This window comes from Acanthaster planci, linkage group LG08 (assembly GCF_054643075.1).
Source record: "Acanthaster planci isolate LZ-2023a linkage group LG08, COTS_SCS, whole genome shotgun sequence".
In the NCBI taxonomy this organism is placed as follows: Eukaryota; Metazoa; Echinodermata; class Asteroidea; order Valvatida; family Acanthasteridae; genus Acanthaster; species Acanthaster planci.
The window spans coordinates 13,620,445-13,637,425 of NC_141784.1; the positions used below are offsets into that span (position 1 = coordinate 13,620,445).

The 16,981-nt window shown below is 40.2% G+C and overlaps 2 protein-coding genes across 3 annotated transcripts; both read right to left on the bottom strand.

Moving 5' to 3' along the window:
- Positions 1-612: 612 nt before the first annotated feature.
- On the bottom strand, positions 613-2,748 carry LOC110977359 (nanos homolog 1-like). Its single transcript, XM_087140270.1, has one exon. It carries the CDS (start codon positions 1,970-1,972, stop codon positions 1,376-1,378), a length of 597 nt encoding a protein of 198 aa, XP_086996396.1. The 5' UTR covers positions 1,973-2,748; the 3' UTR covers positions 613-1,375.
- Positions 2,749-2,891: 143 nt separating this feature from the next.
- Positions 2,892-16,873, bottom strand: ptges3l-aarsd1 (PTGES3L-AARSD1 readthrough). 2 transcript variants are annotated; one of them, XM_087140269.1, is made up of 13 exons: positions 16,822-16,851; positions 15,653-15,747; positions 13,479-13,607; positions 12,183-12,200; positions 10,972-11,113; positions 10,645-10,702; positions 9,808-9,964; positions 8,593-8,709; positions 7,902-8,032; positions 6,765-6,831; positions 6,177-6,323; positions 5,311-5,405; positions 2,892-4,795 (listed from the first exon to the last, which is right to left on the bottom strand). In XM_087140269.1, exons 5-13 carry the CDS (start codon positions 11,111-11,113, stop codon positions 4,663-4,665), a joined length of 1,047 nt encoding a protein of 348 aa, XP_086996395.1. In that variant the 5' UTR covers positions 12,183-12,200; positions 13,479-13,607; positions 15,653-15,747; positions 16,822-16,851; the 3' UTR covers positions 2,892-4,662. The 2 variants fall into 2 exon arrangements, with proteins under 2 accessions (XP_086996395.1, XP_022087093.2); XM_022231401.2 differs by lacking the exon at positions 15,653-15,747 and having other exon boundaries at positions 16,822-16,873.
- Between the last annotated feature and the right edge of the window lie 108 nt (positions 16,874-16,981).

The window sequence follows — 16,981 nt, forward strand, 5'->3', positions numbered from 1 at the left end:
AACATTTCATAAGTTTTCATATAACACCCCAGCCATGCCCGGAAAGCACAGTTAGATGATAATTTGAGCTTAAGCAATTCAGTTACTTCAAGTTAAAGCAACCTCCATACCGACTGATTTTTAAAGGATTTTTTCTTGGAAGAGCTTTTTTGTTAGTGTGGGAATATTCAATCTTCGTCATATTCCATTCTTGGAACCGTTTTACCAGCATCAGACGATTACTTATCTCGAATGACCGACAGGTTTCAGGAAAACTACATCCATTCAGAAAATAACACAAGCGCCCCCTCGAAGTCATTATTGACTACCCGGCTATGATCACACCGTCTCAAGCGCGGTGCGGCCGACCGAAAAGGTCACGGGGGTGGGCTAATGTTTTTGGCTGTATGACATGATTTGTCCAATCCCTATATTGGATATGTGAACAATTCAAACAAGACTGCAACAGCTTATCGGTTTCTTCTCACTGTCTCAGACCATCAGATTCGAAACAGCGCCCTCACTGGTTAGCGTTTTTCCTGGGTATCAAGAGCGGACGCTATTGCGACCACTCACACTTTACTTGTGATTCAGAATGGAAGAGAAAGAGGAAAATGAAACTGCTCTAAACAGTTATGCATGCAAATTATATGTTCACTTCATTTATTTTTAAGTACATGCAGGAAACAAATACAGTTGAACCTCGTTAATAAGAGGATTTGACAAATTACCTTGTTTTAACAGGAACCTTGTATTTACAGTGCTTTTCTTATTGAGGTTTGACTGTACATGTAAAAATCCACAAATCGAATGTCGTATACTACACTGAAAACACCTTACAGGATTAAGAAAGCGAACCAATTTTCACTATATGGTGGCTCTCCTAAAATATTATCAGACACAAGTAGATAAGGGACAATATAATCATGTAATATGATTTTTTCCTTCACTTCTTTAAAGAAAAAACCTGCAAAAGGGAATTTTGCCAAATATTTACCAGCATATTAGTTTACAGAAATAAGAAATTTCCTGTCCTGACAGCGAAATTTTGTGCCGAAAAGCGACCCATCACTCCCGAAAATGAACAACACATATGCGTTATTAGCATATGTAGGTTAAAAAGGATCGAACCTTTTATACGGCAGGTTCCAAATAAAAATGAGATAGACCTACATACTGGAGAAAAAATCAGTTTAGCAGATGAATATTGAGGGTTTAATTTTAAAGGAGTATACGAGACATTACAACAGTTGCATCCAGCATCATAACTTGATTGAGATTGAAAAGTTTAATTTATGACTTGGTTGAGAATGAAAATGTTAATGCTGCTATTGATTATCTCTCTTTTGAGGATTTGTTGGCTCTGAATAGAGCCGGTTGGTTTTACTTGTAGTATTCACACGGACACTCTGTTTGCCGTCGACGGAATAAGTCTGCTGCTGATGAACATGCCCAGATTACTAGGTCTGGACTTGGACGGAAGTGGCTGCAGGCTGCCCAGGTTGGTTGGACAGTACTTGACTGTGTGTGCATCATCTCCGCTGATTCCACACAGTGGACAGACGTAAGCCCTTAGCCTAGGACAGACCACCTTGTCAAGGCTGTTCTTGAGAACGTGTGAGGTGTAAACTGCTTCACTCTCGCCGTTGTTCTTGCAGAAGACGCACCAGGTTGGCTTGGGAACCGCCCAGCGAGCTCGTCGAGATGGACCGCTCTCACGGGACAGCTCGTCGATGGTGAAGGGTCGGAAACCGGTGATCGGCCCGCTGTCGATGTTGCTGGTGTCCTGGTCCGGCTCCGCGCATTGCTTTGGCATCTGGAGATCTTCCGGTGGCTCAGGGACAGAGCTAGGCTTGGGAGGTGGTGCGTAGATCTTGGTAATGAGACGGGCTAGACCAAGGTAGTCGTGGAAGCGATCAAACTCTCTTGGTATTTCTACGAAGCACTGCTGTCTTTCTTGAACGACTGGAAAACTGCTAGTGCAGCGAGACATCTTCGGTTGAGATACCGAGATCAACAATGTTGACTCAATGCAAACCAAATCGGAAGTGGTGATTTAGTGCCAAACAGGCCCGACTTTATGTCGAAGATCTTCGATGAGGTCGGCACTCAGACAATGAGAACACATTGGCGGCAACATTATAGACAGATGCGGCTTGACTGATGCTCTTTAAGGCCGGCCGCGTCGCGTTTGAGACGGTGTGATCACAGCCAAGCAGTCAACAATGACTAAGCCCACAGACTCCAACTTGCGGTTTCGCCTGAGCGCTCTCGGGTCAAGAACACGCAGAATCACAAGAGTGCCCATTACCAACTTCTCTGAATGCATTTGGTGTTACTTGTCAACGACGAAGTTATCGCTGGATTTGTACAGAAACTTAGCGGGCTTTTTGATCCCTGCATCTTTGTATCAAAGAGCGGAGTTTTAAGGACGTCACGCAAACCTGTCCACAAAGTCACATTAAAAGTGACACCCTTTCAAGAAATGCATGTATGGGTCAAAGACCGACGGGTCGAAAACCCGCCACCTGGAAATATTTCACAGGCTTGGAGCTTCCAATTAGAAATTAGCTTGTAAAACAAAAAACTGGGAATGATCTTGAAGCAGAAAGCACGGACGTTTCGCCAAATTCAAATGATCGCATGCTGACGGCCGATTACATGCCGTCCATTTTCCTCCATACAAGAATTCGTGCCGACTATGCAGTCTCTTTCTACAAATAACTGACCAAAAAGTAGACTTAAATCATTGGAACGTCAAGTATTCCTGCCTCACAAATACAAATGAGAACACCTGTACATGCAATCTCAATTTCTTTCTGTCCCATTTCTAAAATGGAACGAAATGACTGGAATATTCCCGACTATCAGAAGGGTACGATAATACAGTTCGTCTAGAAAAACACAATTCATTTATATTTCCATGAAAAATTAACTCGATTCTTTATTAAGGTTTACCATTTGTCTCCATCTGTGAGTTCATTGGAGACATTAACACAATTGTATTCACAAATTAAAGACTGCCGCAAAAGATCAAGAATTATAAGTACATGGATAATTATTCCTCCGTGTTTTAACTTCAAAAAATGCAGCACGGCAAACACGAAGTGACAGATAGATGCCTGGACAGTAAAGTATTGGGAAATTTTGTTTGGGGCTTATTTCTAATTCACATTATGAAAACAAATATTAAAAAGCCGTACAGTTCAACTTCTTTGTTTTTTACCTCACTCGAAGTAAAACTCATTCTTAAAAATCAATCAAATTATTTTTTTCACTGATGTACTGAGCGTGTCAGCCCTGCAAAACTACAATCTGGGCCAGTGACAGGCACACACGTGGTGAGGTCGCTGCCAAGGCAAGTTACAGGGCTACTGCAATGAGCAAGTTATTTGACTGTTGGTTCACACGCTACAATTGGGTGAGTGTTACTGATTGGCCAAACAGAAAGTAAGGGATCATCGTGGTTGACAAGAGATTAATGTATGTAGCTACATCACGATGTTACTGTTTAAGACCCCCCATTCTATTCAAAGTCAAATTACAAACTTAATGTTTTCTTTCGGTGTGATTTAATGTCAATCCGCACTGTTGTATTCACAAAATAATGACCGCCGGTATAATTATTCTTTGATGTTTTAGCTTCAAATGTAAAATGTTGGGGAAATTTTGTTTGGGGCTTATTTCTCATTTAAGTTGTGAAAACAAATTTAAAAAGCTGTACTGTTCAACTTCTTTGCTTTTTTTATGCTCAATCTGAGAAAACTCATTCTTGATTACTTGATTCAACCACTTTAAAAAACAGTATTTAATGACAGCCATGGGTGGAGATTTCTTGTCACATATGGAGGAGGGGATGATATCTGAAAGCTCAGCGTGGCCTCCATCCCAGGTGACATCATGACACCGGCATGTGCAGAGTACGGTGGTGCAGGCTAAGGGTGTGCATAGTCAGTGACTTGAAAGGGGGGGATGATTATATTGGTTATCTCACAGGTCAAAAAGTGTGGGGGGTATATATCCCTCACCCCGAGGATCTCCGCCCATGATGAGCTCAATGATCAGTGCCATTGTGAAAACCATTAAAAGGTATCATAAATAATCATGAGAAAAAGTGTGACATTTAAATGTCTGCATATCAATTCCTTGTATCTCCATTTGTGATCACAAACACAAAACAAAACTAACAAATGCGAAAACTTTTGTTTATTGCATTGCAGCTTCCAGCTGCTACTTCAGGAAAATAAAAGAAAAGCTTATGTTTCAAATCATCCAATACACCTAAGAGATAAATCAACAAGATTTACATATAATATATGAATTTTCTCAAGAATAGCAAACAATGATAGGGACTAACCTCTCACCTGTGCATCTCAGAAGCCGACCAAGGGCTTTGAATTCATGTGCATTTGACAACTACACCACTCACAAGGAGCACGATCACGTCACAACCTTTTTCAGCTTTCCATCAAAAGCAGCACCCTATGGGGCTAGCTGGACACACTTTGGTCCAGCAAGCCACAGACACGCATGATTTTACCTTACTCTATTCAATACTGTTTAGAAAACAATAAACTTCACCTGCAGTGAGTTTGACACAACCTTGATACCTCTTGAAGTGGTAACATTCAATCAAAGCTATGGCATCAACGCGTTCCTTTCATGTTCATGAGTAGTATATATTTAGCCTGCTGTGAGTTTCTGGGTGTAAGAACGCAGCACCTCCTCTGCTGTAGACCTCTTGCTCATCTTGTTAGCTTTGCCTTGGTAACGACCAGTCTTGCTTGCTCCTTTCCCCTCTAAACATTCGGCAATCCTAACCACAACCACAGAATGTAACAAAAGAATTACGGAAGTGCAAAATCAGACTACTCTTTCAAGCACCGGTCAAAGATGACTTGCTATCTCTGGGCAACCAATGTAAACAGTATTGTGCTTGCTGTTGCACAGAGCAAGGGGATAATTTTCACATGCTTCGGGGGCTGCGTGTCACATCGTTTGCATCGATTTGAGCAGGTCCACATTGGCTCACAGGTGATGCAAACAATAAAAAAAAGGGAAAACAATGTTTTCTGTCAGCAGGTGTCTTGAGAGTGTCTGATTGTACAGTGACAGTGTCAGCCTGGAAAAAAATGCCAGCCTAACATTTAAAAAAAAATTTCATCTGAGACAAAGACAACAAAACGTTTTCGTCATGCACAGCTGTCTGGAAAACAAAATTATCCATGACCTGGAGGTTCATGTGCTTTCATGATTAAACAAAAAACATGTCAATGTACACTTTACTTTGTTGAAACTTCTTACAATCAATTAATCAGAGCTATAACTCACTTAGGTCCGACTTCTTTGATGATGTCATCTGGGCCTGCAGCTAAGAACATCCCAGCACCCTTTTCATCACCAGCTGTGAGCAGTGCTAAGCAATTCTGTCAGTCCAGGAAAAAAATGAATAGTCAGTTAAAAAAAAATGAAAATTGGATTTTAAAAATTATCCAGACTGGTAGCAAAAACTATATAATGTCACAAAAAAGCTTAAACCCTTGAAACAACATAATATAAAACATCACTCAAATTTGGGCATAAACAACTGCTTACACTGAACTGGCTGCAAATAAGCCTTTGTTTTCAGTGAGATTGATGATACCCAATTATTGAAAGGTTGAGGTAAGGGCTGTAGGTAAAGGAAACTTTTTTCAATCTTGTTTCCTGAATCTGTTTTATAAATTGTAAACTGCTGAACATGGTGGCACTAGATGATTTTTATGATTGATGTGTGTTCCAAGCCCCCATTTCCAACTGTTTCAAAATCTGCCAGAAAAAACTTTATCGAAATAGAAACATACATGTACTACATTGTAGAATTGTACTTTATTGCTTTCATTTGTACTCAAGATCCAAAAATGAAGAGTTAACCTCACTTTCAATTTCACATTAGCTGACTTGCAAGAGTCTATCTTCGTGAACACAAAGTTAGTATGAGAAGTTTGCTAGTGCATGAACATGGTAACATGTCTTGTCAACCAGCAGAGCCAGATGTTCTAACAGTATGACAACATTACATGTAGACATTAATCTCAGCAATCTGTTTTCAGTGGCCAAAGGATGGATTCAGAGTGTGTAAATCAATACAAAGCAGGTCTTGATTAAGTCCCCCCAAAAGTACAAATACAAGAACGTCTAACAGCACTTCACTGTACCTGCAAATTGATTTCATTTGCTATCATGTTCAGGAATTCCAAGTCGCCCTCTTTCCGGTGAAGAACCAGGACGGGATCTTTGTCAGCTTGGTTGTTATAGCGATAGGCTTCGAGTGCAGCAAGGTCTCTTAGCAACATGGTGGTGCTCTAAAATAACATACACGGAGATTTCCAGGCATCAGAGGTTCTTCAAATCTTGGCTTCATTAATGTTGCAGCTTCAGGCTTGAGTATTATGGATTTATTCAAAACTTTGTTTGCAATCAATCTCCTACCTATGTAACGAAAATCTTCCAATGGCATATATATGCTCATCTGCAGTGTTTAAACCCTACTCACTCTGCCCAGCTAAATTGTAGAAATGAACACATTTTACTATCTTTTATTGATTCTAATGGAGGTAATTTTTTCAGTTGAAATATTATTTTTGAAAGATCTTATATCCTTGTGACCTAAAGATCTCTGTATTAACGTGAATGTAACAGAAAATGATTTGAATTGTGAGCATCAATCAGTCAATCGCCACAGTTGGGCCCTGTCCAAATCAGAAGAAAGCACTTTATAAATGCCATTTATCTCTTATCTTTACCTTGTTGGCTACTTTCAATGATTTCTGGATCTTCTCTGCAGCCTGTGGGTGGCCATCAGGTCCGCACCTGTCAACCAGACAAGCAAGTACAACACAAAATTGACAGAACGTCATTCCAGGCTGCCCGTCGTCTTTCATAAACACGTCACCCATTCAAATGCTCAGAGCAACTTTATCAGGAGAACAATCGCAGTCATCTCTGGCGTCTGGTTCTGAGACCTGACAATGTTTTCATCAATTGCTGCTGGCTTGCCTCCATTCTTAAACAGAACAAGAGCAATGCAACAAAAGCCAGCCCTTGTCCAATTGCATATTTGAATCCCCATATTTGCACGTGTGAAATGCAACAATGGAAAATACGTCATTAAATTTCTAAAATATCAAGATCAGCAAGAGTGCAAAAGCTATTTTGCAGACGAATAATCTGTGTTAGTTGAATCAAATGTAAAAAGGTCCTAAACTTGCTCTAGGCAGTTTTATTTTTTCATGTTTAAACTCATTTGGAGTCATCTGGCAAGTGATTAAAGACGATGTTACCATTTGATAAACAATGGGACATGAGACTGACTATCTCCACACATTTCCTGAAATCTTTCTACATGCAACATCTTGCTGCACATGTTCTCTACATCGATGGTACTTGTTTGCGCCCAAGAGTGGCACATCCTGCTTCATTGGCATAAAGTCTGTTCCGTGCCATGTGGCTCATCCTGCTGGTGTTTATCTCTGGTTTCCTAGGCATGAAATGACTGAGAATAGTTCTATTCCCCCCTGGATGGGATGCCAGTTCATGGCAGGCTGCTTCCCCAGCTAATGCTGATACCCATTTATACGCCTGGGTGGAACGAGGCAAGCAGGGGTGAAGTGGCTTGCCAAGGGCCACAACATGCTGTCAGCAGTTGGAGTCGAACCCCCGACCCTGTGATCAGAAGCTACAAACCCTAACCACTAGGCCACATGCTCCAGTAATGGTTGCCCACATGCTCAACTGGCATAGCTGGGGTTAAACTATTTCACAATGTACTTAAACTGCTCCAACACAGCTTATAGAGAGGGACTTACAGTAACCCCCCCCCCTTTCCTCTTGAAAACAACCATGTTAATCTTGAAAGTCAGACAAGAAAGACAAGTACACACTTGAGGAATCCAGTAAGAAGTTTCTCATTGGTAAGGCACTTCCCAAGGTAATCTAGCACCCTGTTGCCGGCCAGAAAATAAAGGTTGGTTTTGCTTTTCTTCCCTTTCTCTGCACCTAGAAGCTTGATAGACTGTCAGAGAAAAAAATCAGCCATAAATAAATTACACCGACTGACTTTGGAAGGAACTTGAAATTACATTTCACATGGTTTATCATGGATCATTCTTGGCTAATTTATTGCACTGTCATCCAAGTTGCATTCTGTCCATTTTTTTTAAAAGAGAAGTCCCATTTTAGAATGTAAGCTTTGAAGAGACAAAAAAATACCCTGCTAAAAATGGAGAAAAGAACAAATTCTACTTCTTGTTTTCAAGCAACAATTAAATTCTGTACAATGATCTAAACCATCAAACAACAAAATAAGCCCAAAACAAATAAAAACCATAAAAGCGCCTTTTAAATGAATTCGGAAATTTTGGAAATATGGCAAAATGTGCATTCAAATGGTGTGATTTTTTAAGTTTGATACTGTTTCAGGACGACGTGATGCTAAACCCGATCCGTTTCCATTCCGAGTCTGTTCGAAGTGTTTGGAAGTGGGGACAAAAGTTGACAATAGCTCTCAGTACAGTGATGCCCTTCAAGCCTGATGAATTTGTGATACCAGTCTTGACTTCTATATTTGCTCACCTGCAGATGACTAAGATTGGCAACATGGGTCCCACAGCAAGTGTTGGCTTCGATGGTCTCGATCTCTACGATGCGGACTTGGCCGACGTGATCATCGGGCAGTCCTCTTGTTCGTACCTAGTGGAAACATCAAGGGGTGGCTTCTCTATGACTGAGAGCGTTTCGTCTCTAACAAATTTGAATCTTTGTCACTCACTGTTCATTCCGTAGCAATGGCAATTAAGACACTTTCTCATACTGCCGAATGTATCTTCTTGGTGGACATACAACTGAAGCCACAGGTTTACATACACCTGCACAACAGATTTCCACAATGTTTTTGGACTCAACCGTTTCCCAGGACCAGTTGCTTTGTAACTCAGTTGCATTGGAATTAGAGCTCATTTTCAACACAAATATTAGACCAAAATCAGGTTTTTAAGATGGCTTTTTAAGATCGCCCTGTGTTTGTGGTGGATAAACCCTTGTGCATGTCAAATAGTGCATGTAGCCATTGTTTGGCATACACAAGGGTTTATCCACTACCAACACGGAGGCGAGGGTTCCCCTCGTTTTCTCTGTTTTCTCGGAATGACACAATCTACAGTCAGCATTTTCAGAATTCGCATCTTGGCATGAACAGAAAAAAGCCCTTTTTAGCTTGTTATAGTTGAGCTCTGAAGACAAATGACACTGCATTCGATTTGGATGCTTCCATGTTTATTTGAACAGATAAAATCAGAGAAAACATGTTTTCCTTTGAGTTGCTCTTTAAAGTGTCTTTACAATCCCCATCATCCAGTTGGTAATTTTGACTGCAACCTTTTGTTTCTTCTTCTCACATTTCTTTCTTAAAAATGTTGGAGATCTTTGGTTTACGAAATTTTCTAGCCATTCTCATTCAACATCTCAAAGGAAGCCCTAATTTTCATAAAGTGGTTTTCGAGTGAGCAAAACAGAAAATGTAACCAAATAATTAATACAGCGATTAAATTATTGAGCAAACAACTAAGGCTATTGGGTCTATCCTAAACAGAGCTCTTAACACAAACTCTACTTAATTTGAATCATCAAAAATCAACCAATGGTACTTTTCTAGCCCCTTAACTTTCAAGGTCACCAAGCCCCACGTAAAATAATTTACTTAGGCTCCATCATTATCATTCCAACCAAATCCTACCCAACCTTCCTGTAGATTTTGGAGTTTCTGGTTTACATTAGTTTTCATTTTCTTACGCTATTGAGCACTGAAGATCCTAGATCTACAAGTCTTGGCGTCATCGCCAGTTGCTTCCTGATTGCTGTGTTGACTTCTTTCTCCAGTTCCTGCATCTCCTCTACACCAATCTTGGGTGTATCCATCTCGATGAAGGATTTCTCCTTGCCGAGATCCCTGAGCAGATGAAACAAATCTACTTAGACTACAGAGGAGCCAGGAACTCACTGTCTCACCATTCAATCTAACCCCCTAAGTCGGTTTCTAATGTCATGGCACTAATCACCGATACTGTATTTTACCAATAAAGGGGCTTAGTTCATTTCACGCAGAACTTATGATAATTTTGAAAAAAAGAGTTCTGCACTTACAACATTTTATGTATTCTTAGTGTTTGTCTGAGAGCTTGCAAAAAACTCACAAGCTTACTCAAGTGAGACTTGAATCCACAACCTCCACTTACTACTGAAAATGTCTTAACCACTCGTCCACCATGCTTGCCGGGGTCAGCTGGCCGGTCCATGTCAGACGTAGCAGTGGGCATCGCAAACTATTTCAAGGTGTGCCTTGCGTCAGGGAAATGTTAAGTTTAATAATGAGTTTTGCCCATACACTGACATATGTTCACAACGCAAGCTCTTAGACAAGCGCTGATTATACAGTAATATGAACATACGTCGGTGTAAGAGTAAACTCGTTACTAAAATTAAAATCGCCCTGACGCAAAGTACATCTTGAAATAGAACTTATGAATTCACGACATACATTAATCTACTTGTACAGACAAAACAAGACTTTTTGCAAACTGAATACAAATTGTGTCTCAGATACAATAAAACCAGACTTGTCTGACTCACCAAGATGTTGTGGGCCATCCATACCTCTCTTCTGCAATAGCTGTTATCAAATGTTGTGCTAGGATAAAAGAAGTTGCAGAGAGCACATTCACGTAGCAAATGGAAATGTGGCCGACTCTGTGGCACAGTGAACAAAGCTGAATTTATATCAGGGAGTGAAATTTCTTCAACACTGGCAAAGTCAAAATAAAACTGTTATAAAATTCAGACATGGGCTTTTTAAACACTGCTTTGGCAGTGTGATGTGTACTTTTTGAAAGACTCCTTGCGACATTTCCTCTTTTGAGTCATAATGAAAGGAAAAAGACTGGAGTGCTTCATCCACACCTGAGTGTTGCTGCATGTGGTCAAATCGCCTGGTCCAATCAACCTTCTGCAGGACCTCTGTGCCTGGTTCAATGGCCACCTCAACAAAAAGGACAGCGTCACCTCCCCTCCTTGTCACCCGATGGACATCGATGCCATTCATCTGGGTGGACACACAGAGAAGTGGACGGGGGATCAGGATTTCCCAATACTGGCAGGGATGCCGTCAACGAAAGGCAACTATTGAACTCGAACCTCTTGAACAGTTTTGCTAGGAAACTTGAAGAATCTTCCCACATCCACAGACTATGCCGGCACCCTACGCTGTGTTCTTAACACCCAGGCAACCTTTATGTGGCATACAATTCTACTCACACATCTAACTTAGAAAGCCTTCACCTGAGACGGGTTAGGTTAAATTTTAGGGTTTGTTAATTATTGGTATTAATTTCACCTTTGTTTGCTTCATTGCCCACCCACAAACAACAACGATCACAAATAGACAAAACACTGTATTTAATATTTCAAATCCGAAACCTATTTTTCTGTAGAACCTGAAACGTGCAAATGAATCTCTGTATGAAACAGACGAAAGGAGTTTGTACTGGGTCCTGTTGTGTGAAGCTATTCCCATCACCTTTTCATACTGACAAAAAAAAATGGAAGCAACCATTCAGACGCATGGACCACATCTTCGCCAAACAAGGCAAAGTCCAAAAAGACAGGCATATTGAGCAAATCACACACATCACATGCACAATGTGGCAATGCAAAGTTATCTCGCGTTGTGGCCTTTTGAACATGCAGTTTTGCCAACCTGTACACAGGGGCTTTCATCTCGGTAAATCTGAGCTGGAATATAATGCTGTTATTAAGGGAACGTTGGCTGGTAAAAAAAGAACTAATGGACTTGGGAGACAAACAACTTAGACGAAGGTTGCCAAGGTTATCTTTACTGCTCCTGGAATCAGGGGTATAGCAAGGGGGGCACTGGCACCCTATGGAGGCCTTTTGTCACCATTTGGCCATTTGACGCCTTTTTCCACTTGACATTCATCTGGTAGATACAGGAAATATATGGATGCCCAGCATTTGAACTTCCCAACCAGCCTCATCTTAATTACATCAGTGTTGGGGATGGGCAAGTTAGCAAAACAAAAGCTATCGAAAAATTCCAGCATGAATGCAGCTGAATATTTTCTATTACAAACATTCAGAACAAAAGGCCTTACCGTTCCTCTGTCATCCGGCTGAAATAAAGAAAATAGAAAAGAAACGAGTCAGAACATCTTCAGAGGAAAACCTTGTACCTATTATTGTGTTCAACTGACATTTATATTAAGCACTACAGATGTGCAGAGGTGCGCAAAGATTACATGAGAATATAAAACCTTAAGCTTAGCTCAGTATAGCCAAGGTTAGACAACAGCTTCATCACACTGCAACTTATGTTCAAGGTATCAATTTATCCTGCCAAAGTGAACCTTTCGACAACACTTTTTTCAAACTTTTTACAGATGGAATAAACTAAAAGTTCATTCGCACATCTGTGCTTCTTATGTCTAGAATTAAATAAATGCGAAGTTCCGAAGAAGTAAATATGACTACACTCTAGGACCTAACACTATGTGTTTATAGAGACTATACAACAGTTTCACGCTTCCATTGTAAACACTGTGAACAAACCTCTCATGTGAAGACTTACAATGTAAGCTATTCCCCTACCATATCGCTCAACATAGCTGTTATGTTTTAGTCCGGGAACCAGACTAACAGTTCTTATGCATTTCATTACAAATGTGTGAGTGCCCAATTAAGTCTTCACATGAGAAATTCACTCGGGATGTTTATGACCGAAGCAGGGAGCTGTGATATATTTTCTACATACACATCGCCCACGGACGTATTGACTTATTCCCAACCAAGACTGGTTGTCCAGCCTGGGCTAAGCACAGTAGCAGTGCATCATAACTGAGTCCAGCATCTGCCTGCCAGTGATTTGGACAGTTTGCAAATCAGAATTCCTTGCTTGGAGTTAAAACACTGATAAACATTAATACCCTCAGTGCAGCATGAGGTGGCTTTGTTACAACCCAAGTACAGCATCTGTCCCAACTACGACCCAACTACATGTATAACACTGTACCAACTATTTTTGAGCCCGTCTCAACCATATACATATAGTTGGAACAAGCCCAATTATAGTTGGGACAAATGCTAGACTGGTAGTTGGGGCATAACAGCACAACTTAAAAAATGATACGTTACAAGTAAACAGGTTCAACAGTACCCCTGAACTGTGGGGTTCATCATCTGCCTCACTTCTACGAATGTAGCACAGCAGACGACGAACCCAATAATTCTGGAGGTAGTTCAACACTTCAAGAATCCATCTTTTCATTTGAAAGTGGATGCTCAAAAACTTGTGACTGATACAGCATTGTTGTCGGAGCAGCTCATCATGGAGAATAACCTCCTGGTCAATCATATCCTTCTCTGAAAAAATTGAAAATAGAATCAGTCAATACCTGACCTCCCCCCTCTGGAAAAAGAACAGTATCTTCTGTGATGATCTCATAGCCCTGAAGTGTTTGCTTCTTGCCATTGACTACTTGCTTGAGCTCAGCGGGCGTGCAAGACACAACTTTTGTAGTTAACTGTGAAGGTTAAACACAAATCAAAGGCATAATTTAGAATGTTGTTCTTTTTCATTGATGATATACACATAGTTTCAAGCACAAAGGCCTATCCTTTTGGTAGGTATGAGGTCACCTGGTCTTGTTTCCTGTCTCTGATTGGTCAGTGGTGGCTGTTACTTTTGTCACACCCTCTGGAACAATGTTGTGGTCATGAGGGAAAGCCCAAAACATTGTCCCAACATTACACTTTTTCATTAACCTTAATCCCTTAGGGTGTATGTAAACCACATTGAAATTGGAGGATTTGGGACTGTTAGGGATGTCTCAAAATTTCATGGTTTCATGTTATACCAAAAAAGTAATGTACATGTAGGGCCTATTCATTTTTATTGCTAAAAAATAAAAGGCCCTAAATTTGCAGGAGACCCGATCTCAGTTGTATCCCTGAATGTAGAGTATATATTTGAAACCCTCTTTTACAGGGAGATTTTTGGGGGGCCGGAGTGAAATCGTTGAATAGATTCTGGTTTTCTAATTTAAACATTTTCAAATGAATCACCAAATTGGGGAAACTCATCAGACTGAAATTTCGTCCCAAGTCACGAATATAGTCTATTCCCTACACAAATTGAATGGAGGGCTTCCCCTTTGCCTCACGCGTCCGACCAAGGTTTTCTGGATGAATGCCTACCACTGCTGGTGGTCTTACTAATTACCATCAACACGCACAGTCCATCAGCATATCACATCGTCAACACACCACCAACACCTCTGAAAGACTTGGTACAGCCTAGGGCCTACAGCCCAAGTTTTGCTAGAATGCAAAATGGAGGTCAATGGCTAAGCTGCTTAGAGATAATATTTTTTGTGTGAAAATCCTCCATTTTTAACATTGGAATGTAACCTCAAACCACAGAAAATTCCTGTTTAGCCCAAATATTGCAGTCCTGTGCCTCTTGAGTCTTAGGCTCTTTAGCTGAATTATACTGCATTTTGGATGTGTTAACGTTACTATCATGTGTTGACGGTTGGTTGACGGTGATTAGTAAGACCATCCGTGGTAGGACCCACTACCGGAGAACATGTGCAAGAACATGCGACATAGACCTATGAGGGGGATTGTATACTTGTGGACCCCCCCCCAGTTTTTTGACATTTTGATCTTGCAAAACTGGGAAGTCCCCCTAAAAAACAAAGGCAACATTCTCTTTATTGTGCTGACCCTATTTTCGGGAAAATTTCAAATTGTAAACTGTGAGAAAATGTGACTTTCTTACTGATAAACTAACCGTGCAAATTTGAATCCACAATGGGTCACATGTTAAAGGATCCAGGAAATGAATTTTTCTCAGAATCACTTTTTGTGTATCTCTGTACTCTTTTTCCATGTATGAAGACTGTTTGACATGTTCTTTGAGTTACGTAAACTGAGAAGTGCACTTTTTCAAACATTAAAAATTGACCAAGCATTTCTGGACAAGTGAGGGCGCTTTTGCTTTGATGTAAATCCAGGAAGACATGGTTCAGGTTGCATGTTTTCATGTTCAAATTGTGAACCCTAAATCTGGGAACAGTTCTGTGACAAGGATTTTTGCTGGATTGTTGCCATATACTTACACAGCAATAAATTGCCATAGAGAATGAAATCTGCCATAGCAGTGGTTAAAAAAATTGACAAATTTTCTGTGCACAAATCAGTGCAACATTGAGATTCAGTGCCTTGGATGACATCATAGTTCTGCTCACGAATATGCAAACTACATTAGCATAAAAACCAAAAAAGCATCAAAATATGGGTTGAAATTGCAAAGCAAATATTCAAAATAAAGTTCATTGAATCCAAAAGATGCGATTTCAAGGATTTTTAGTAAAATTTATAAAATATTTCTATTTCATGGTTCCTTTAACCACTTCCTGCCAGGGAGCCCGGTTTCGGGCACCGTGTGTTTATACACGTGGCCGGGGTCTCCAAAATCGGATAAAGGGAACTGGGCCTTCTAACAAAAGACCGTCCTCAGAACAAAAAACCAGGCTGCTGTCGCGCTGGACTCATCTAGGCTTACTCTTCCAAAAACTAGGCTGTCTTCTGCTGGAGAGAGGCTGTTTTCTGTGGCTGGTCCCCGTCTCTAGAACCAGCTTGAAGTTCATCTTAGAGAGTCTAGGAATGTGGAGAGTTTTAAGACCGGGCTGAAGACGCACCTTTTTTTAAACAAGCATTTTTAGTTTCTTAGTATCGATTTTCATTATGGTACAAGTAGGTTTTATTTATTTATTTATATTTTGATGTACAGCGCCTGGGAGCAGGTTGATGGATTGGGTGCTTTATAAATGTCAATTATTATTATTTATTATTACCGAAATTTTTTCATTCTCAATAGTGGAGAAAATTCAGCCCTGTTTTGAAGCAGTATACCACAGTTTGGGGCATTTAGCGCGAATGGATTACCACCGGGGACATGTGGGTGTAAACGTCCATTAATTGATATGATGAATTTTTGAAGAATTTTGAAAACTGAAAATCTTGAAAGAGTCCTGATTATGTGCACTGCATTTTTCAAAACACCTGACAGCAAGTGGTTAAAACACTCACAGTTTCCCCTCAAAATTTCCCTTAAAACTCAAAACCCTACCCTCTTTTGACAACATTAACCCTGCAGTTATTGAGCATGATGTCACTTTCATCTCCTAAGGTGAATTCAACAGTTAAAATGAAGCTCTCCCTGGGAAAAATGTTGCATCCTGACTCCACTTTTCTCATCATATACTGGCCTATATTATCTCAATTAAAGTCAGTCATTGCAGACTGACAGAAATGCTGGAAAGACATGGATTCTGGACTGAGAAATATTTACCGATGTTATTGGGAAATACTTACAAAATTCTCTTTACTCCCAATTAAATAGACTTTGTACACAACTGCTGAAGTAAAGTCAGGATGCAACATTTTTTCCCTCCTTTCTATTATAGGAACAGGGTCCCCAAATTTACAATCCCCTAACTGACACGCACAATTGCTTGGCCCATATGATGCGTGCATGCTGAACACTCTTGATGGGAGTTCTGTGTTTATCGGTAACTTTACAACCCCTCAGTTTTCATCAATTTTTTTTCTCAAATCACAATTAAGATAGACCAGTTTACATGACAATTATGTCATCCTCAATATATACAAAACATTATCGCTGTGTCTGATTCGCTTTTAAGTGAAAAGCACGAAAACAGATAGGCCTACCTCTATCAAGTAACTGTTCTTTTGACAGGCGAACGCCATGTTGGGTTGAAAAGTATTTATTGTCATTGATAGTTGTAAAAATTTAAAGTCATATACAAAATATGAAATAAAAGACCAAATTTAAAAGGTAAACAGGGTTATATTATTTATTTGATTGCAA

Bases quoted from the DNA above. Each gene is read 5' to 3' on its own strand.
- LOC110977359 (XM_087140270.1), bottom strand. From the start codon at position 1,972: ATGTCTCGCTGCACTAGCAGTTTTCCAGTCGTTCAAGAAAGACAGCAG.
- ptges3l-aarsd1 (XM_022231401.2), bottom strand. From the start codon at position 16,860: ATGGCGTTCGCCTGTCAAAAGAACAGTTACTTGATAGAG. The intron at 8,710-9,807 runs GTAAGAAAATGA...TGTTTCCACTAG, and splicing joins GATCTTCAGTGCTCAATAGC to GTACGAACAAGAGGACTGCC. The intron at 5,406-6,176 runs GTACAGTGAAGT...CTGGACTGACAG, and splicing joins CAAATGAAATCAATTTGCAG to AATTGCTTAGCACTGCTCAC.